Source organism: Aquarana catesbeiana, linkage group LG02 (assembly GCF_042186555.1).
Source record: "Aquarana catesbeiana isolate 2022-GZ linkage group LG02, ASM4218655v1, whole genome shotgun sequence".
Classification (NCBI taxonomy): Eukaryota; Metazoa; Chordata; class Amphibia; order Anura; family Ranidae; genus Aquarana; species Aquarana catesbeiana.
The window spans coordinates 314,103,840-314,127,120 of NC_133325.1; the positions used below are offsets into that span (position 1 = coordinate 314,103,840).

General features: G+C 39.1%; 1 protein-coding gene across 2 annotated transcripts in view; it reads right to left on the reverse strand.

Moving 5' to 3' along the window:
• Nucleotides 1-705: 705 nt before the first annotated feature.
• RASA3 (RAS p21 protein activator 3) overlaps nucleotides 706-23,281 on the reverse strand; it is a 299,770-nt gene continuing 277,194 nt past the window's right edge. The window contains exons 16-24 of one of the 2 annotated variants that reach the window (XM_073614731.1): nucleotides 22,565-22,642; nucleotides 13,381-13,458; nucleotides 12,815-12,888; nucleotides 10,410-10,516; nucleotides 7,874-7,956; nucleotides 7,473-7,681; nucleotides 7,201-7,304; nucleotides 3,213-3,396; nucleotides 706-1,943 (exon numbers count right to left, since the gene is read on the reverse strand). In XM_073614731.1, the coding sequence (XP_073470832.1) occupies nucleotides 1,868-1,943; nucleotides 3,213-3,396; nucleotides 7,201-7,304; nucleotides 7,473-7,681; nucleotides 7,874-7,956; nucleotides 10,410-10,516; nucleotides 12,815-12,888; nucleotides 13,381-13,458; nucleotides 22,565-22,642 (993 nt within the window). In that variant the 3' untranslated portion in view covers nucleotides 706-1,867. Of the gene's footprint in view, nucleotides 1,944-3,212; nucleotides 3,397-7,200; nucleotides 7,305-7,472; nucleotides 7,682-7,873; nucleotides 7,960-10,409; nucleotides 10,517-12,814; nucleotides 12,889-13,380; nucleotides 13,459-22,564; nucleotides 22,643-23,281 lie in introns of both variants that reach the window. The other variant, XM_073614730.1, reaches the window with a different exon arrangement.

The following is a 23,281-nucleotide window of genomic DNA, read 5'->3' on the forward strand; positions in this document are numbered from 1 at the left end:
AAGTGCACAAATAGATGAATAGCCATATGTTAATGACTTCTGTTCTATAAAAGGTAACTAAAATCACACACAAGGCAGCTCATTTTGCTGAGACTCACATTGCCAAGCTGTGATCCAACTAAGGCATTTTTCTTCCTGATATCGCACATCACGGTGAAAAACATATTTCATTAATAAATAGCTCGGAGTCAGGAAGGAAGGTGCTGGTATATTTCATTGGGGACGGTTGGCACTCAGTATACGAGATTGTTTTCAAGTATGACATCCATTCAAGCTCTTAGTTATACTAGACTGAAAAGCACAAACTGATGATATGATATCTAAAAAACCTGAACAAGTATCAATCAAATTGAAGAATAAGTTAGAGCTAAATTCTAACATCTGCTAAAAGTACCAAAACTGTACTACAATTTAAATTAAAAAAAAGGAAAACTGATGTTGTGACTTCATCCTGTCTAGTTTGCAGGCTGGCCAGTGGTAAGGTGACATCAGCTGGCTGTCCTGGAAAGTCCTAATATGAACTGCTTACCGCAAGCAAACTAACCACTGCATCTGCTAAAGTCCAACCAAGAACTGCATTTGGCAAGTGTGTGTACAAATGTATAAATATATTTATATACACCCAATTTAATTTTCTTTTATCTCTGCCTATACTATATTGTAGGGACTAATATATATCTATATATATATATCTATATATATATAGATATATATATATATATAGATATATATATATATCCTTGTACAAATAAAATCAAAGGCAAATATATGATTTCTAGGAATTACTGTACATGTTCCTTTCACAAAAATGGGAATCCACAAAAGTATGGGGTATCATGAAATCTCATCATACACAGGATTCAGCGGGCTGTAGCAGTGCTGATTTTGCAGTCATCTGGGTAAGGAGCAGCCAATCATGCTTTTCCTGCTGAAATGGTCCTTCTTAAATAAAGCAACAGGAGCATAATATAAGCCCTTTGGCACAAAGGATGACACTATCATACACATCCGTTACATTTTACATAATTTAGTGGTGCAAAATGTCTTTCTTGGCAAAGATATGGCCTAAACAGTCCACCCTGTACAGCTAGTTCTAAGATGAATAGCTGACATCTGACTGTATATTTGACTTTTAAATATGGAACCCTATACAAGCAGCAATGTGCAAACTCTTGAGATCCAGTGCTTACAAGATACCTGTGTTATATGACCCAACTAGGTGGAGAGCAATGTATCAGAAGTAAATGAATTAGAAAATAAATACACCATCCTATGGTGTGATTGCTACCGAAACATGTTTTGGTTGAACATTTTTATCATGTTGGATTTAATAGAATATTCTATCAAAATGAAATATTTCTTTAATATAGCATTGCCTTGAACAAATCTTCTTGGATTTATAGGCCTTGAATCCTATTGTGATTCCAATTTTCATAAGCGTCCAGTATTTACAGTGCAGTCCTGAGTCAGAATCAGGCAGAAAAAAAAACTGTATTTCAGCACCCCCTTGTGGCAGAAAAGTGTCAAACACGCTACAAGGCTGACTGTACAGTTCCAGGAATGCGTATTTTATATCACAAAGGGAAGCAAGGGAGACATTAGTGGACCAGTTCATTGAACTGATCAGAGGGGTATGGTCATCAGGATAAGCTATATAAAAAGGGAAAGTTGTCATCTGTTTCAGATGATTAAAGTGCATTACAACTCTGTAACAGTCCTGAAAACACCCACAAAAACTCAGCATATCTTTCTCTGAGTTCTACACAGTGTTAGAAACACTGAATCTCATGAAGACTTCACTCTTCTATTATTATGGGTAGGAAGAGACATTTCCTTTTGTAATCCTTGAAGTGCATCCTATGGCAAGTCAAATGGAATGTGTTGACACCTCAGACTGCTGCCTGATGTAGGTCTGGAAACTCTTGTCTCCTATTGGATGCTCTCTGAAAGAAGAAACAGTAGTAATAAGACACATCTCTTTTATTTTAGGACGCACTCAGAATAAACAAATGTAATGGTGTGTGGAGGTGCCACCATACATAAAGTAGCAGGTATCTTTTATATAAAGCATATTATCTTAGCAACACTTTGATTGTGAGAATAAACCATATCTTAGATGTATCCTACCGTCAAATTTGAAAGCATGCACTGAGATGACGGAAAGGAAGTATATTGGTTTACTTTGTAATCCAGTCATAGCTAAATATACTCCAAAACAATCTTTTTTTTTTTTTTTTCAAAGGCTTGCTGAATTTATTCTGACAGTGGAACACATACTGTTGAGCAAAGTGAATATGGCTTGCTAGGTATTCCAAATCACACTTGCTATATGTTTTTGTCAAAGTATCAAAACACAAAATTATTAACAAGGTAGTAGGTCCACCCAGAAGTACATGGGAGATCTTTTTGGCATGTAGCTGCAAAAGATTCATTCAGTTCACAAGCAAGTGCCTGCTCATAAAAAAGACAGTCAATTTGTCCATGAGGAAGACACATACCTTTTGCAGTAGAGAGTTGGACCCTCATGAAATAATATAAGCAGGTATCTAATAACATCTTAAAGGGGTTATAAACCTTTGTGTTTTTCCACCTTAATGCATCCTATGCATTAAGGTGAAAAAACACCTGGAAGTGACCGCCCCCCCAGCCCCCCCGTTTTACTCACCTGCGCTCTCCAGTTTTGGTAAATCAACTCTAGTATGTGTTGGAGAGAAGTTCTTGATATTCCTACTTAGGCCGGCCATAGACAGTGTGAATTTCTTTTCTGCAGCCACGGGTTTTAGGAAATAAATTTCCACGATTCCCCCATCAACACTATCACTATCAGCACTGACAGGTGAACCCCTCCTGCTGAGCAATTGTCTGCTACAAGCAGGGGAAGCCGCTGGGAGAAGACAGTGATTATTGCTAGCAGCTATAGCAGCCGCTAGCAATAATCGCAAGTAAATCCGGCAGGGTGGATATACCCAAGTTGATCGATCGATTAACTTGGTACATTCAGCCTGCCCACACACGGTTTGAATCTCGGCCGATCCTGCTGAACCAGCTGAGATTCGAACTGTCTATGGCCAGCCTTAGAGAAGTCCATGATGTGTCCATCATCCCACATTCAAGGCAAGCAATGCTTGTTTTGGGAATATACATTTCAGCCTATAAGTGGCCAACTTTACTTCACCCTGTGATGAATAGAAGATGAGATATGCTGTACTTACTGACTTCCATATTTAGTCTTCTTGAATTTATCCCGCCTGTACTGAGCATGCTCCTCTTCTAATGTCTTAACACCTTCTATAATGCTACATAGTGTTTTGTAGGTTTCACGAGGGTCATCAATAACGAAGCTGCTGTACTCCTCTTGTTCTGGGCCATCATATACTGACCGACTACCACAAGCCTCTACAGGATAGCAGAAAGAGAGGTCAGTGGTATTACAACATACCTTTCACTTATTTTAATAAGATAGCAAAGCATATATATTATTCAGGCAACAACTCCTAAAATGCTACATTCAAAACTGAACCAACTTAAAACACTTAGCAGAGTCAGATAAATAAATGAAAGAACATTTCTATATAAAGTCTAAAAACAAAAACTCGTGAACCTGAAATGTTGAATCAAGCAATAGGGGAAGCTGACTATGCCTGTTTTCAGTTATGAAAGTTTTAGTGCATTTGTAAAAATTGCTGCCTCCATACAACTGCAGGTAAGTCCCAGCTTTGTTGTATACAGTGCCTGAATGTGGGTTCTAACATGCCACCACTCCTAGCTAGTTTTCATTTTCAAGTGGAAACAGACTGAGTGAAACCTGGAGGCAGCCGTTGCTGACCTTATGCTGATTCTCTGACTTGAGCACATTCTAACCCACTGACCTGTATGAAGCAAATAAAATCACACTAAAGTCTGAACAGTTGATATGCAAGCTTGTTCCAGGTCAGTAACTCCAAAACACCTCAAACATTAGTTCAACAAAATAGCCAGGCAACAAGACAGAAATGGCAACCTCCAAGGGTATTTCAGCACAGGTTTCCCTGCAACCTAATCTGATACAGTACAAGGAAACAGGCAAAAGATATGGAGGTACAAAGGACAAAAGGACCACAATACACATTAACCACACATATTGACCTGGGTAACATTTTTTGACCAGATGCACTCATAAAGAAAACTCAATCAAAGAAATATTTATTTATTTCCAAATCTATTTGCTGTAAAATGCAGTGATTTTTCATAGTAAGCTTTAAAGTATATGTAAAGCTAATCATTAAAATCTCATATATACTGTAAGCTTTGTTATCCTATTAAACTCTTAAGATTTATTTCTATTTATTTACACATATAGTATATAATACGATTTTATTTTACTTTTTATTAAGTAACTGCTAGGGGTTAAAATACCCTGTGTTGCAACAATCTGGAGGATGGAACCACAGATCTGGGTTCACACTAGTGCGAATTGGATGTGGGTTTTCCCCACTCGCTATGGAGCCGCTTCACATATCTCCGCAGCGGCTCCGGTGCAAATTGCACAGGAGCCCTGTGCGTCTTCTGGTCCATTTCAGGTCCAAATTCAGCCCAAAATTCAGGCTGAAATTGGACCTCAAACGGTGAATGGACATGCACCGGACGCCTGCTGCAATCTCTAGTGTGAATCCAGCCTAAAACAAAGCTGTGGGGGGGGGGGGGGGGGTCTGTCCGCAGAAAAGCTAGGCTCACTACTCTGTGTTAAAGACCCGTCTAACTATCAGTCAAAAACAATCATTAGGTTTAGAATTACTTTGCTATATTGATCCAATAGTTTTAATGACAAAACTTGATCAGAAGTCTTTGACTGTCACTGTGAAAATGATAATTTTTTTCTTTATTATATTGGCTCGTTTAACTGAAAAATGACACAAATAACTTCCTCTCAGCTGAAATTGGGCAAAATGATAGTGGGACAATCCTTTACATTTGTGTGCGTGTCTGTCTATGTAAAAGAGGTTCTGCTAGCCTTATGCCCTGTACATACGGTCGGATTTTCCGACGGAAAAAGTGCGATCGGATTGTGTTGTCGGAAATTCCAATCGTGTGTGGGCTCCATCGGTCTTTTTCCGTCGGAATTTCCGACACACAAAATTGAGAGCAGGATATAAAATTTTCCGACTACAAAATCCGATCGGTTAAATTCCGATTGTGTGTACACAAATCCGACGCACAAAGTGCCACGCATGCTCAGAATAAATTAAGAGACGAAAGCTATTGGCTACTGCCCCGTTTATAGTCCCAACGTACGTGTTTTACGTCACCACGTTCAGAACGATCAGATTTTTTCCGACAACTTTGTGTGTATGCAAGTTTGAGCCAACATCTGTCGGAAAAAAATCCATGGATTTTGTCGTCGGAATGTCCGATCAATGTCCAACCGTGTGTACAGGGCATAACATGTAGCAATTCAACTGTTTAATGAACTGAACATTTCAACTGTACTTTGATCTCTTACAACCAATTTCATGATATTAAATTGAAGAACAATGATAAGACAGGTTAGAATATTCTAAAATCATTGATGAATGCTCATTCAAGAGGATGTCTGGCGTGATTTCCATGAGTTTGTTTATAGGGAGGAGTTTGGGACATTTTCAATTATCAAACCAATCAATAAAAGCGCAAAAAAACTTTTATTAACAGTCAACAACTTTTGGTTAACGTTTAATATTAACAGATCAGTGTAAGCAACCTTAAAGCGGAGTTCCACCCTGAAAAACATTTTTACATTTTTACAGTCCTTTACTAGTAATAAAAAACATTTGGATTGAAAAAAAAAAATGACTCACCAGAAATGCCCTGTTGCTATGTGGTGGTTCCTAATCTGCCACTCCCTGGTCTGCGGATCTCCGCATCACTTCCTCCCTCGCCTGTGAGTGGGCAGGAGTGTGTAAAAAAAACGCGTTTTTTTCCCGTCAGGAAGTGACGCGATTTAAGGTGGATCTATCTAGGTTGCCATACCAACGGGGACCTTCCTCCATCGCCGCCCATAGCTATGGCAACTTGGTAAACAATCAGCGCTACGGCCGCCTGCGCATGTTTTAGAGGTGCATGTTGGTTACCCAGCATGCACCTCTCCATCGCTAATCCAGGAAGAGGATGTGATTGGGCTTCACATGCCCATAATCATCATGGTAACGGCCAGAAGAGGACTTTATAAATCGTAAGTACAAAAAAAGATAGAAGTCTTAGTCACTAGCAAACATATACATACTTTATTTCTGTTATTAATGCATTATGATGGGATGCCTGTTAAAAAAATAAATATAAATCTGTAGCCAGAACTCTACTTTAATTTCATTAAAGGCAAAACATTTTTTCCCATTTTGGATACAGTAAGGGAGGGTTATAACCCCTGTCAGATTTTTTTGCCATCTGTGTCTCACTGCTGAGATTTTCTTTCACTTCCTTTCCTGTAGTCAAAACAGGAAATGAGAGGAAATTCCTTCAAAGTGAGGGAATCCCAGGGTGTCACCAGAATTAGTGTCCTCATTGAAAGATTTCTCCTCTTTTCCTGTTCTGATGTCAACCCAACATTTGGGATTTTCTTTTACTTTCATTTTTGATTATAACAGTAAACAGGACAAATAGAGATGGTGAATCTCCCTAACGGGGACACAGACAGCAATAAAAACTGACAAGAATTCTAATCCCTCTCTACACTACCCAAAAAAAAAAAAAAATGCCTTTAAGCCAAGGGAGCGGCCGAGATTCAAACCATGTATGGGCAGGTTGAATGTACCCAAGATCGATTGGTCAACTTGGGTACAACCAGCCTGTCAGATTTTACATGCAATGAATGCTAGTGGCTATTATAGCTGTAAGCAGTAATCATTGTGTTTTTTCTTTATTTTGAATCATTGTGTTTTCCTGGCAGGGATGGCTTTCCACGGTCCTGCCCCCCTGCCAGGAGAACATAATAGCTTCACAGGAGGGATTTCCCCATCAACACTGACTGTTGATGGGGGAATCAAGTGATTTTCTTTCCTGCAACCCGTAGTTGCAGGAAAGAAAATTACTCCGCCTTGGCCGGCTTTAGTGACACTTTAACTGAACAATTCTTTAACATCAAATTGATTCAATTATCAAAACAATCAGATGAAAATGTGATGTGTGTCCAGCATTACACTGTATTAAAACTACAAGAAGGGTATATATTGCATGTTTCTAACTCACCTTGCATTTTTTCTAGCTTGGACATGTAGGTGTTAAAGAGGGAGTAAATGCGCTCAGTTTCTCTATCACCATCAATGACAATTTGTATGTTTGCTGGTAGACCCCTGTAATAAATGACCAAACCCAGTTATAAGTTATGAGTTATAAGGATGCGTGCGCAATGAATTTTAACATTTCAATGCTCAGTCTAGAGATGGAAATGTTACTATGTTTACTATAGCTTGTAAAATATAATGGAAAGACAATACAGCCACATAATACGGAAGTCTTACCCGGTACAGGGACTGCAGCCATTGGCAGTCTCTGAAGTAGCTTTACAACACAACCAATGTCCATTTAGATAGGCTGAGGGATGGAAAACAGTGAGGCGCTTCTGGTTACACTGGCTGACTTTGGTGAGAATGTCTATCCATTCCTTTGCTTCCACACAGTTATTTGCTTGAATATACAAAGTACGAACTGGCTGGATGACTTGAAACATCTTAAAAGACACAAAACTAAAGTCAGAGCTAATTACAAATCACGTATGTACTGGCATACATATCAGAACGAAAGTCCATTTTTATTTTAATATTTCAAAAGACAATGATAATGATGTTTTTATATCATTTTAACAAGACTAAAAACACACATAGGGGTCGTATATACAATAAGTTGCAGTCTGTCTTCTTACATTCTTCATTTTAAAGGACTCCTCCTCCACTTTCTCTACTGCCAGAATATTTTCAATTGGAATACTGCAAAGAGGGTGATCACCTGCTGGGAACATGAGACAAAAAACATTGTTATTAAAGCACAATCTAGGAGATGGAGTCACAGAGCAACGTTTAGGCTGTCTAAAATAGCTAAACTGCAATGTGTTATGTCATGATGGGCAGTACATCATAATATATATATATATATATATATATATATATATATATATATATATATATATATATAGACACACACACACACAGGTACATCTAAAATACATATAAAATTAGAATATAATCAAAAAGTTAATTTATTTCAGTAATTCAATTCAAAAAGTGAAACTCGTATATTTTATATAGATGCGTTACACAGAGAGTGATATATTTCAAGCATTTCTTTCTTTTAATTTTGATGATTATAGCTTACAGCTAGAGAAAACTCTAAATTCAGTATCTCAGAAAATTAGAATATTACATAAGACTGATAAAAAGAAGGATTTTTAAATAAAGAAATGTTTACTGAGGAGTATGTCCATGTACAGTATAGTATACACTCAATACTTGGACGGGGCTCCTTTTGCATGAATTACTGCATCAATGCGGCGTGGCATAGATGCGATTAGCCTGTGGCACTGCTGAGGTGTTATGGAAGCCCAGGTTACTTTGATAGTGGAATGAGCTTGTCTGCATTGTTGGGTCCGGTGTCTCTAATCTTCCTCTTAACAATATCCCACAGATTCTCTATGGGGTTTAGGTCAGTAGAGTTTGCTGGCCAATCAAGCACAGTGATACCATGATCATGTGATCAGGTATTGGTACATTTGGCAGTGTGAGCAGGTGCCGAGTCCTGCTGGAAAATTAAATTAGCATCTCCATAAAGCTGGTCAGCAGAGGGAAGCATGAAGTGCTCTAGAATTTCATGCTAGAGGGCTGCGCTGACTTTGGACTTGATAAAACACAGTGGACCAACACCAGCAGATGACATGGCTCCCCAAATCATCACTGACTGTCTTGCTTATTGCTTTGACCCAAGTCCAGAGAAGGAGGAGGAGGATTTCTTGGACCAAAAATTGGTTGCTTTATTAATCGTGACCATTTATGTCATATGCCTTTGCTGCGGGAGTTCAAGGAGAATAATCCAGATGATTTTCGGAATTATCTCCGGATGACGGACCCCTGCTTTCACCAACTCTTGGCATTGTTGACCCTCCTACACATGCATGTGGCTTTTATTTTATTTTTTGCTTGAATAATGATTTGATTTGGTATATTTTCTATATTTTTGTATGCATAGAATGCACTTTTTGGTTAAGTTCTATTGACAGATAGCATCTCTAATTTGATTTGTTTTCTTTTTTTAATGCACAATAAAAAAACTGTGTAGAATAATATTTGGCTATGTGGTTTACTTCAAATGACAGTTTTGGAGTAGGCAGTTACATTTTAAAAAATACAATGTAAAATTAACAAGGGACACCAACATAGTTGTATCTTTGATCTTAAAAACTATGGGATAATGGTGTTGTGGTAACTTGCCCCGAAAAAAAAAAAAAAAATAACAAGCATATTAATATTATTCTTGAACATCACTCGAAAAAAAAAAGCCTTTGAAAATTTGTTTGTAATAACTCCATCAGTATCACCAGCAAAGCAGCTTCATTATTATCCCATTAAAGAAGAAGAGATTGTACGCTGCATTTGGAGATTTCATAATTTGCCGCATCACGAATGTTAATTCTCCATTAACGCTAGTTTACAAGACCGACCGCTTCTGGCTCGTCCTTGCTTCCGAGCATGCGTGTTTGTACTTTGGACTTTTGTCCGACGACTTGTGTTCACACGCTCGGAAAATCCGACAAGAGACATTTATCCGCAGAAAATTTTAAAGCCTGCCATCCAACATTTGTCTGCGGAAAATCTGACAATTGTCCGATGGAGCATACAAGCGGTCGGATTTTCCGACAACGGCCTGTCATCACACAATTCCCGTCAGAAAATCCAATCGTGTGTACGCAGCTTAAGAATGCAAATTGCCTGTGATGCTCTGTTCATTGTACAGCAACCGCAGTAATGTGTTGTCAGTAATGTTAATGCCTCACTATAAGCTATGACTACTAGTAAAGCCTGTGAAAAATGTAGCTTACACTTGTAGGCCCTTATACAGCTGTTATCTTCACTATCACAGAACTGGAAAGTATAATAAAATCATTTTTTTTTTTAAATACATGTTAATTTGGGGATTATGGATCAGATCAGGAGGGCCATATGTAGCCATTGAGCTTCCAAATGGGCATTTCTGATTCATGATCAGTTCCCTGATGCTGGGTAATCAGTTATAAATTAAACATACTAAACAGTGGATTAAGTAAGCTTGTACAAACACTATAAAGTGTGCATGATATCAGGAAATATCAAAATATTAATGATAAACTGAATGGATGGTAGTGCTACAGATGTAGTACCGCTTCAGTTTTCTTCACGGAAAGCCTACAAAGAAATCTATGCATGAGTTACCTTTACTTTTCTGGTATGTACACTCATGGTTGGTAAGGCGAAACCATCGCTTCTTGAAATTCTTCATACCGAAGCGCTTCCTTCCCTGAGCTCTTTTGATCATAAATCTGGATAAGGAGGCACAAGGTACAACACTTATATCTACAAACAGGCCTTACGAACACCAAAAACATCAGTGTTTTGATGCACAAACCTACTAAGCTTTCTTATCATATGCAAAAATCTGCTTTCACACTATAAGGCCTTGTTTGATTACATCCGTGCTTTGATTACATCCTCTGCACAGCACACAGGTATTGCATGCTTCCAGGTGCCAGCAGTCCCATTCATGTCTATTGAAACACAGTGGCTGCACGAACACAGCAGATGTGTCCCAATATGACATTCGTGTTGGTGCATGGCCCGAATGCACCCAGGGTGAGTTTGGCGACATGCTCCTGCACGGATGTCATACAGGGACACAATAGCTGCGCCCGTGCAGCCACTGTGTTCCAATAGACATGAATGGGACTGCATCAGTATGCATACAACACCTGTGTAACCCTGTGATGTTAAAACACTGCCCTGAACCTCCCTTCCCACCCTGGAAGATGACAAGAGACAAATGTTAATACAGCCAAGGGAGCTGTGACAGGCATTCATCAAGAAAGCCCGAGAGGGTGGGCACAGTCGGGCATAGTTTGTGCTGATTTTTTTTTATTATTATTTCTGACTAAACTTAGGCTTTAATGCAAAACATGGTACATTTTCTTTACGGAGTCCAGTAGCTCAAATTGAAATTTATCTGTAGATAAACCATAGTAATCTGGAAGTCCTTGGATATGAAGTAATGTGTATTTGTAAAACAAATGTTGTATACATATATTAAAAAACAGAAGTTAAACAGTTTAAAAACATATAACCTTGAATGATTTATTCACATCTTTGTGATGTGGTAACGCTCATTACCAGAGTGCACAAATTGCAATGCAATGCCAGTCATTTTGAAGGGCATCCCAATGCACCAGGGATGTGCAATCAGGGGAGGCAGGCAGGTGAAAAATTGAAATTGAAGGGTCGTAGCTCAGCGACCTGAGGTCACAGAGACCCGGAGATACAGGGATCCTTGCGCAGCCTGTCAGAAGCTACATACAGAGCGACCAGTTTAAATACAAGCTGGCACACTCTGTTTGCAGCAGACTGAGAGGTTGAGCTCACAGTGCCTCTCACTTCTTGTCAGACGCACTGAGCTCAATGAACAGCTTGGAGTCTTGGACCAATGGTAAAGTACCATTAGCCCCAGCTGTCCAATAAAAATGCTGCAGTGGAGGCACGCCTCTCACTGCAATGTCATAGAAGGGGCATGTGTCTAAAAGACAAATGCTCCCTTCCAGCCCAGCCCTCTTAACATGTGTTTATGTGTATAAGATTTACCCACAATCCCATGTTTTTCTCACACAGTTAAGAGGGAGAATGAGAATCTGCTGCTGTTGAAAAGGTACTGTTATAAGCAAGCTAAATCATATATTATTATGCTATATATTTTAGCTATGTTTTTTAATGCTATATGTTTTTTGCTAGAAAATTACTCAGAACCCTTAAACATTAGATATATTATTTTAGCAGACACCCTAGGGTATAAAATGGTGGTCATTGCAACTTTTTATGTTACACGGTATTTGCGCAGCAATTTTTCATGAATATAAAAAAAAAAAAACACTTTAGATAAACCTGATCTTTTTGTATAATGTGAAAGATAATGTAAATAGATACTGTACCTAACATGTCACGCTTTAAAATTGCACACACTCGTGGAATGGCACCAAACTTCAGTACTCAAAAATCCCCATAGGTGACGCTTTAAACATTTTTACAGGTTACATGTTTAGAGTTACAGAGGAGGTCTATAGCTAGAATTATTGCTCTCGCTCTGAAGATCGCGGCATATGTAACCTGTGTGTATCTGGCTCTGATACTAACCAGTGCCTCACCAGCCACTGACCTCACCACATGTCCCTGCAATGCACACATACTGAGCACTGAGGTGCATGGAAAAAAGATACAGGTTTGTTTTTATATGTAATAAGGTGTGCTCCTAGCCCAGTGATGGTGAACCTTGGCACCCCAGATGTTTTGGAACTACATTTCCCATGATGCTCATGCACTCTGCAGTGTACTTGAGCATCATGGGAAATGTAGTTCTAAAACATCTGGGGTGCCAAGGTTCGCTATCTCTGTCCTAGCCCATTTAAAACGATTGAATGGGCAGAGCACCTTAGCATGCAATAATGTTGTGTTAACGTGCAATAACACAACACAGAGTGTGAAGGGGTCCTAAAACCAACTAAAATATAATTGACTCAAAACATTTATAGATTCCTTTTAAATAACTAGTGTTGGCACAAACAACATAAAGCTATACTCACCCTTCTTTGAGCATAATTGGCTGCTCTATACTTTTGTGATCTCTTCTTCCAGAAGAAGAAATTAGGTCTAGGAACTGAACAATGAAGAGTTATGTATTAATGATAATGAGAAATTGCAGTGTGATGTGAATGAACAGTACCCAATAAGCTTTAAGTAACGCAGTGTGTAACATCTGTGGTTTTGAAACACTTCCCCCTCCATGAATATATTCTGAGCATGTGCAGCCACGATGTTCATTTTATCCAACAATTAAGTTACATGACCCTGATCACATGAAATTACTCTGATGGAAGCAGAGCATTTACTACAAATTAATCCATCCTGGAAACCACAAAGACACCAATAGCAACACCATCAACTATAACATCAGATTAACAAGCAATACAAGACTACACTGAAATTGTAAATCAAAGCTAAAGGCTATTAAATATAATAAGATGTATTTTAGTATGTATTTGGGAAACATATGGAGGATGCTTTCCATTATTTTTTATATAGCAACATAACAAAATGTTTTCCTGCACAGAATTTCCTAATAAAAAGGTACTTCGTTTTCCAGTCTTACATTTTTAACAGCGTCAGCATACTTCTGCTCATTAAAGTAGTCATAAAACGCAGCCATATAGGTTTCTTTGAAGCTGGCCTGCAAGAAGAAGTCAAATATGTCAATATGGCAGTAGTATCAAATATTACATTACTTAAACAGTTTGCACTATTGGTAGTTACTTGTCTTCTTTTACAGGCTTACAGAGATTCTGATTGAACATGGGGAAATGCAGGAGCATCATTGAGGCTCAGTGATTGGTACTCTGGCCATGTAGTACTTGGCTCATTTCCCACCATGGACATTGTATCAATGAATTATATATTTATTTAGTTTTTGTGTTCGACTGATGACTGCATGGGTCTCCTTAATTTAAACTTCCAACAATTTGTCCTTTTGTGTTTGTATACTGTATCTGTGATAGAGACTCTTGATCATAAGTTCCATCAAGCAAACACTGTAAGATGAGTGGCTGAAAGTACACTATATTGTCAAAAGTATTGGGACACCTGCCTTTACACACATATGAACTTTAATGGCATCCCAGTCTTAGTCCGTAGGATTAAATGTTGAGTTGGCCCACCCTTCGCAGCTATAACAGCTTCAACTCTTCTGAGAAAGCTGTCCACAAGGTTTAGGAGTGTGTCTATGGGAATGTTTGACCATTCTTGCAGAAGCGCATTTGTAAGGTCAGGCACTGATGTGGACAAGAAGACCTGACTCGCAGTCTCCATGCTAATTCACCCCAAAGGTGTCCTATTGGGTTGAGGTCAGCACTCTGTCCAGGCCAGTCAAGTTCCTCTACCCCAAACTTGCTCATCCATGTCCTTATGGCCCTTGCTTTGTGCACTGGTGCGCAGTCATGTTGGAACAGGGAGGGGCCATCCCTAAACCGTTCCCACAAAGTTGGGATCATGAAATTGTCCTGGTTTGCTGACGCACTAAGAGTTCCCTTCACTGGAACTTAGGGGCCAGGCCCAACCCCTGAAAAACAACCCCACACCATAATCCCCCCTCCACCAAATGAGTGCATAAAGCAAGGTCCATAAAGACATGTATGAGCAAGTTTGGGGTGGAGGAACTTGACTGGCCTGCACAGAGTCCTGACCTCAACCCAACAGAACACCTTTGGGATGAATTCGAGTGGAGACTGTGAGCCAGGCCTCCTCATCCAACATCAGTGCCTGACCTCACAAATGTGCCTTCTCAGAAGAGTTGAAGCTGTTACAGCTGTAAAGGGTGGGCCAACTCCATATTGAACCCTATGCCATTAGAGTTCATGTGTGTGTAAAAGCAGTTGTCAACACAACAAGTGCTCCCATTGGAAAATTTTTGCTAAAATCTTGTTCCTGTGACCGCTCAGAATTTTGGATTCTTCCTCATTTGCAGTCCCATATACAGTAGTCACTAGGACAAACAGAGAAGGTGAATCTCCCCAGTGGCAACACAGACAAGTCAATAACCCGTTGCTACTCTATCCAAGACCTAAAAAAAAGTTTTGGCTTCAGAATACACTTGATACACATGTAATTTTTAAACCACCACAACATATGCTGATCAAAAAGATTAGTAATTCATTTGAGATCAAAGCTGTTCCTCTGAGAAAAGTTTAACAGGGAAGACTATACATGTGTGCAACACAGTCCAGATTGGCAGTACATATGCTGCATAGTATTGCTATCTATTTTTATTGGGAGATTTTACATATTTTAAAAGTGGGGATATAGCTGTTATATTCTAAAGCAAGTTGTTATATTAATTTGCATGAATACAATGGTAGGTGAAACTAGAGTGAAGATATTTGTGAGCAGAAATTTAAAGAAAAACAAAACTCACAACGTAACATTAACTTTCGACTTGGTAAAAAACAAGTTGACATGGATCATGGTAAATGAATGCCTTTCGGTGATCCTACAGGACAAACAAGCCCTATTTGATAAGATCTGGGAACCCTGGATCAAATACTTTGTGAGATCTCAGGGATTGACCAAGTTAATATTAGGGAGTGCACTTTCCTCCTTTGATTTTTCTTCCTTCTTACTTTCATTCTTCTCCTTTTCTTCTCCTTTTCCTGGAATTGCCTATGGTCTTGGTCTTCCCTCTTCCTCCTCCTCCCATATGGAGAGTAGTGGAGGGACGAGGAAACCAGGGGATATCTATAGTTACTTTGCAGAATACGGAAATGTTATTTGGTTGTGTTTTGGTTTTTTATCCTTTTGTGAATTGGAGCAATAAGCTGTAACAGTTGTGCAGGCCAGAAGATGATAATTTACTTTTCTAGAAATGCTCACTGTATAGTCATACTGAGATATGGAATGCAGTTTAAACTTTGAAAATGTCTTGAAAACTTTCAATAAAAACCATTGAAACAGAGGAAAAAAACAGCAGCTCTCATATTACTAAATAAATATATTGGGTAGGTTTACAACTAACATTTGTATACCCTCTCACTGGGTTCCAGGGCTACCTGAATGAAAAAAAAGGAATGTGGAAACACATTTTTCAGGACCATAAGCAATAGCAGTAAGACCCCTTTCACACTCGGGCGCTTTGCAGGCGATACAACGCTAAAAATAGCTCCTGCAAAGCGCCTGAAAGAGCCGAGGGCTTTCACACTGGAGCGGTGTGTATACTGTAAAAAAAGTCCTGCTAGCAGCATCTTTGGAGCGGTGAAGGAGCGGTGTGTATACTGCTCCTCCACTGCTACCTGCCCACAGAAATCAATGGGCAGCGCGGCTATACCGCCGGCAAAGCACTGCTGCAGCAGCGATTTGCGGGTGGTTTTAAGCCTTTTTCAGGCTGCTAGCAGGGGTTAAAAGTGCCCCGCTAGCGGCCGAATACCCCCGCAAATACGACGGTAAAGTGCCGCTAAAAATAGCAGTGCTTTACCGCCGACGCAGCCAATGCCCCAGTGTGAAAGGGGCCTTATACTTCAAGATGTTCATTGAGTGTGTGATTTCACTTATGCTGGTTGATATATAAATAAATATATGTATACAGTGTATTAATTCTGCACTGTGTTTTTTTTTAACCAAACAAAAAATCCTAAATCTTACAAAAGGGAGCTGCCCCTATCCAAATAGGAGATATCCACAATACATCAAACCAAAATGCTGCACTACCCTTTTAAGTATGTGATAATTCAATCAAGTGACGCAAACACCTTAACCACTTTAGTTCCCGGAAGGTTTTAACCACTTCCTGACCAGGCCATTTTTTGCGTTACGGCACTGCGTTGTTTTAACTGACAATTGTGCAGTCGTAAGACGCTGTACTAAAAAAAAATAATGATGTTCTTTTTTCCCACAAATAGAGCTTTCTTTTGGTGGTAATTGATCACCTCTGCAGTTTTTATTTTTTCCGCCATTAAACAAAAAAAAGACCAACAATTTAGAAAAACAAAACAATATTTTCTACTTTCTACTATAACACATATCCAAAAAAAAATAAAAAAAAAACAAATTTCTTCATCATTTTAGGCCAATATGTATTCTGCTACATATTTTTGGTAAAAAATGTTATAGCGTCTACAACCTATGGGATAGATTTAAGGACTTTTTTATTTATTTACTGGTAATGGCGGCGATCTGATTTTTAGCGCAACTGCGACATTGCGGCGGACAAATCTGACCCTAAGTGACTTTTTGGGGACCAGTGACATTATTACAGTGATCAGAGCTATAAAAATGCAGTGATCCCTGTATAAATGTCACTGGCAGGGAAGAAGTTAACACAAGGGGGCGATCAAGGGGTTAAATGTGTTCCCTGGGAGGTGTTTCTAACAGTGAGGTGAGTGGATTCACTGGAGGAAGAGAGAGATTGTGATTCAGCTTAGCTGAAACACGATCTCTCACGTTTTCTCCCTGACAGATCACCAGTGTGCTTTGTTTACATCTGCACACCACTGCTCTGTGTCTCTTCTGAATGATCCGCGGCCATCGCTCCCGCTGTGTCCAATCACAGCGGGAGCGGCGCGCCCCCTTAACTGTGTGCACGAAATCACGTACAGGTACATGATTTTGTGCACCCGGGCCACCCTGCTGCACTAAATGTACGTGGGGCAGTCCGGAAGCAGTTAAAGCGGTATTAAACTCAAAAGCAAACATTTATTATATTATATTATACTAGCCTATTATGCCTTTACTTTGCAGGTAAGAAAAAAAGAAGAAAAAAAAAACCCCAGGTTTACTTCCTCTTTAACATAATAACATAATTCCCATGTAAAATAGTCACAAGCACAAATGACCTCAGTTTATTAGGGGACATGTTCATTTAGTAATAGGATTAAATTTTATGGTAATAGGAAAAAGTCACTGCTTTGCAAACACGAGGATTACCAGCACAATCTTATGATTTAATCTGGATTTCACTATATTTAGAATTTGGTGTTATAAATTTACAGTGCATCCGGAAAGTATTTACACCGTTTCACTTTTTCCACATTTTGTTATGTTACAGCCTTATTCCAAAATGGATTAAATTCATTATTTTCCTCAAAATTCTACAAACAATACACCGTAATGACAACATGAAAGAAGTTTGTTTGAAATGTTTGCAAATTTATAAAAAGTTAAAAAATCCCATGTACAAAAGTACTGACAGCCTTTGCCATGACACTTAAAATTGAGCTCAGGTACATTCTGTTTCCACTGATCATCCTTGAGATGTTTCTTCAACTTGATTGGAGTCCACTTGTGGTAAATTCAGTCGATTGGACATGATTTGGAAAGGCACACACATGTCTATATAACGGGGGTCACCAACCTGTAGATCGGTGACAGGTGACTGGTAGATCACAGTCTGGGCTTGCTGACCCACCATCCCAGAGCATCAGAGTGCAATGCAGAGGGACTACTTGTAAAGTTGGAGCTGTAGTAGAGAGCAGGAGCCACATAAGCCAATGCCTCCTTGAGCTTCTTTTTCACCACCTGCTGTAACCCCTTGGACCCCCACGAAGCATGCAGTTGTGGGGCACTTGCAGAGTGGCCCCATTTACTTAGATGTGTTGCGATTGGCGGGCGATGGCACCCACCAAAAGCAACAGGGGGCTTAATTCCTGCTGCAGCATATGTACACTTTTAGCTGCTACCTCAGCAGCTTAAGGGGGTAGGGATTGGGGGCGGTAAATTCAACCACAGGGTTTTACCACCCCCCAGCTTTATAAGCCCTAAGGGTGTCGATGCGGAATGCAACTAAGGGCTCATTCACAAGTGCTGCTCCCTGGAGTGATCTGAGTGTGTTTGACAGGTGGGGAGGAGGTGATATGTTGTCACCATCTGATTTAAACCCCATGCACGCGATTGCAACACGGTAGTATGACAATTAAAATTTAAACTGTGTATGAGGAGGTGACACTGGGCAACACTGTGCCTGGTGATCTTTGACTTCTCCCATGTTGTTCAGGTAGATCGCCACCTCTTTAGGGTTGCCTACCCCTGCTATATAAGGTCCCACAGTTAATAGTGCGTCAAAGCACAAGCCACCATCTCTGCAGCACTCCACCAATGAGGCCTGTATGGTACATGACAACCTGCCTAGAGCTTGCCAAAAGGCACCTGAAGGACTCTGACCATCATAAACAAAATTCTCTGGTCTGATGAAACAAAGATTGAACTCTTTGGCTTAAATGGAAAGCGTCATGTCTGGAGGAAACCGGGCACTGCTCATCACCTGGTCAATACCATCCCTACAGTGAAGCATGGTGGTGGTAACATCATGATGTAGGGATGTTTTTCAGTGGCAGGAACTGGGAGGCTAGTCAGGATTGAGGAAAAAAGGAATGCAGCAATGTACAGAGACATCATTGATGAAAACTTGCTCCAGAATGCTCTGGACCTCAGACTGGGGCGAAGATTCATCTTCCAACAGGACAACAATCCTAAGCACACAGCCAAGATAGCAAAGGAGTAACTACGGGACAACTCTGTGAATGTCCTTGAATGGCCCAGTAAGAGCCCAGACTTGAACCCGATTGAACATCTCTGGAGAGATCTGGAAATGGCTGTGCACCGACACTCCCCATCCAACCTGATGGAGCTTGAGAGGTCCTGCAAAGAAGAATGGGAGAAACTGCCCAAAAATAGGTGTGCCAAGCTTGTAGCATCATACTCAAAAAGAGCAAAGACTGTGAAGACTTATGTACACGTCATTTTTTTTCATTTTTAATAAATTGTGCAAAGATTTCAAACAAATCTCTTTCACATTGTCATTATGGGGTATTGTTTGTGGAATTTTAAGGAAAATAATAAATGTAATCAATTTTGGAAGTGCTGTGAATACTTTCCGGATGCACTGTACATTATGTTGATTACAGGCATACCCCACTTTTAAGTACACAATGGGGTTTATTTACTAAAGCTAGAAAGTGCAAAATCAGGCTCACTTCTGCATAGAAACCAACGAGCTTCCAGGTTTTATTACCAAAGCTTAATTGAACAAGCCGGGGTTAGAAGATCATTAGTTTCTATGCAGAAGTGAGCCTGATTTTGCACTTTCCAGCTTTAGTAAATAAGCCCCACTGTGTACTTAAAAGTGGGGTATGCCTGTACTTTTACACTGGAATGATGGTATTACGTTAAGGTCTTTGTTTGACTTGATTGGATTATCACATATTTAAAGGGGCACCGCAGCATTTTGGAATTTAGACTGTAAGCTCCTCTGTGGAAGGAATTTATGAAAATGGACAAATGGACCTTTATAAGGAATGCATTCTGTCATATCTATATTAATATAGGAAATACAAAATAAAGAGTTTTTATTAATGGTCCAGGAAACATTAACTACAAGTTACATATATATATATATATATATATATATATATATATATATATATATATATATATATATATATATATATATATATATATATATATATATATGTGTGTGTTGAATAACAGAAGAGAACCGCACCCAGCCTTAGGTTTAGTGCTAGCAAACAGGTCTTCCCACTGACCTTATATATAAAGAAAAAATCCAAGAGGTTGCTGCACTTAAAAATCTCTGTTGCTTTATTTCATATAGTCTTGAAGAAAGATTACAAAGCAAGCATAATCATTCTAGACAAAGGTAGCGACGACTGTCAATAATTCAGATATGAGTGGATTATGTTTCGTGCTAGTATGCTTACGCCCTTCCTAAGATCCGTCAAAGCACATCTGGTATATATATATATATATATATATATGTAACTTGTAGTTAATGTTTCCTGGACCATTAATAAAAACTCTTTATTTTGTATTTTCTATATTTGTATGTGTACAAGTTTCTATAGCTTACGATAAGTTTATTTTTAATACATTTGTAAAAAAAAATGTTGCAATAAAGTATGACATCTTAAAACTAGAACCGATTTTCCTTTCCAGATTTTAGAGGATCACTGTCAACTATTACATTTTAGCCTCCTTTAGCCTAAAATGGCACTTAATGTAGAACAATAGGCTGCCTAGCAATGCTACATAAATATTTAAACAATTAGATGTGTGCATGTACAAGTTTAGTACTCCTATTTAGCAAGCACATGATTCATCACACAAGTACTGGCTATGACTGTAGCACTATAAATTATTACCAACTGACTTCATACTGGACAGTAAGTTTAGAAAACAAAGCAGATTAGCGTGCCATCCTGGTGCAGGCATTTTGCTCAGTTTTTACTAATACTTATGTCCACTAATCTAGAGGACATCGGTAGACGTAAAATATGTATCTTTCCTGTGACTCATCCTAGTGCCTAGACATAAACAAGCAACAAATACTAGGACCCGGTTCTATTACACAAGACCCAGCACCTTGCCCTGGGATAACCTATGTTCTCTTATGAGTGCAAACAGATGTTCACTCCTTGGTAAAAGCGTCATAAATAATGGATCTGTGGGTAGAGAAATGCTAAAATAAACATACGGCAGAAATGTGCTCTCAATAAAGCTTAGTGGTTTAAGATTAAAGTGGATCTTCACTTTTTAAAACAAGCTTGCTCCTCTCCATGTAGTCTGATACATATTTTTAGTAAAAAAATCCCAATAAGCGCATATTGACTGGTTTGCGCAAAAGTTATAGTGACTACAAACTATGGGATTTATTTATGTAATTTTTATTTATTTATTTTTTATCAGTAATGGCAGTGATTGACTATATTGCGGCGGACAAATTGGACACTAACTGAAGCTTTTTGGGGAAAAATGTGCACAGTCACTGTACTAACGACACTGGCTGGGAAGGGGTTAATATCAGGGGCGATCAAAAGGTTAACTGTGTGCCTAGCCTGTGTTTTTGTACCGTGTGGGAGGTACTTTTACTAGGGGAAGACATGGATCCTGCTCTTCAGGCACACAGGATCCATGCCTTCCCTACTGACAAAGCAGCAATCTGCCTTGTTTACATAGGCAGACTGCCATTATGTCTCTGTACCGAATGATCGGCAGCTGCCAGCGGTCATCGAGTCTGCGGTATCCGCTAATTGGCAACTGTTGTAGGACGGTCCTCAAGTGGTTATAAATCTCTATATTACAAACTTTCTGTGCTGACCTATTGCAACAAAACGAATCCTCCCTTTCATCTCTGAACAAAAATAGGCAGCAAGATACAGTATATAAAGATGTGTCTAGTATGGTCAATCCTTTGGGATATGATTACAATTTAATAGGAAACAATCCCTCAACAGTACACAGTAATGAATAATACAGCCTTTTCATTCACTTGTTGAAACTGACATCTTGTGAACAAAAATGATATACAGTGTGTATATATATATATATATATATATATATATATATATATATATAAATATATATATATATATACACACACACACACACAGGAGACAAGTAAAATGCTTGAGAGAGAAATATGTCATACATTCAGTTTATGCATGCCTGAAACCCATAGCTCCTGCAGGAGTTCATAAATAATGTATTGCAGAGAAAATGTACTGTGCCTTTATCGTGTTAGCCATGGGTAGAAGTAGAAACACGACCAGTTAGAAAACACTCTTTAGTGGCCGTACACATCAAAACTGAAAGACTTTAAGACAGTTTAGGCTTACACATTTTGGATTGAAGTGGCCTGAAAAATTGACCTGAACTGTCCCCAAGGGCTGCAAATTTACTCTACTCAACCAATCAAGGGTTTCACCTAGTGAAAGGCTCTCTGCCGCCAACCTTCCAGTTTTGGCTATCAAACATGCAACCAACAGTATAACAGCACTTACAGATTTGGACTTGGATAAGCTACCCAGTGTTTGTATGGTCTTCGAGACAAGTGTTAAGGTTCTGGATGTCTGTGGATCCTGTAAGAGATATTGGACACACAGTCAATTACAACAGCTAGAAATTTTCACAGCCACAAAAAAAAAATGAGCCATTGAAATTTTATATTACTACTCCAGCAGTAACATCACCCTGCCATTTTTTTTTATCACCTTTGTTAGTGCAGCTCCTTCTGTTACATTTTCTATAGCATAAAGTAAATATGATATCCAGCAGGGGTCCCAGCACTTCCTAAAGACGATCACTGCAGTAATTGAATTAAATAGGGTGCCCAATAACCAGGAAATGATGGATATACCATTCCTGGCATTGCAATGCATGTTACTGCCCTTCCACGCATTATGCTGCAATGCTCATCTGTCGGCAAAATGTGACAGGGTATCATTGAGAATGAATGGGACCATAAGCAGGTAATGTGCATTGCACTAACTTCTGCATTACCAAAACACAATAGCAAATGGGCCCCAAGGCACAGAGATCTCACCAACAGAGTGATTTAACTCTCCAGCATTAACCAAAAACTGAAATATCAGTTTGCAATGACCTGGGCCTATTGAAGTTATTATTACACAATATAACAAAGAAATCGCGGATTTAAACAGTATATTTCAAAATACAAAAATAAATTATTATTAACGCATGGTTTCTTTATATACCTA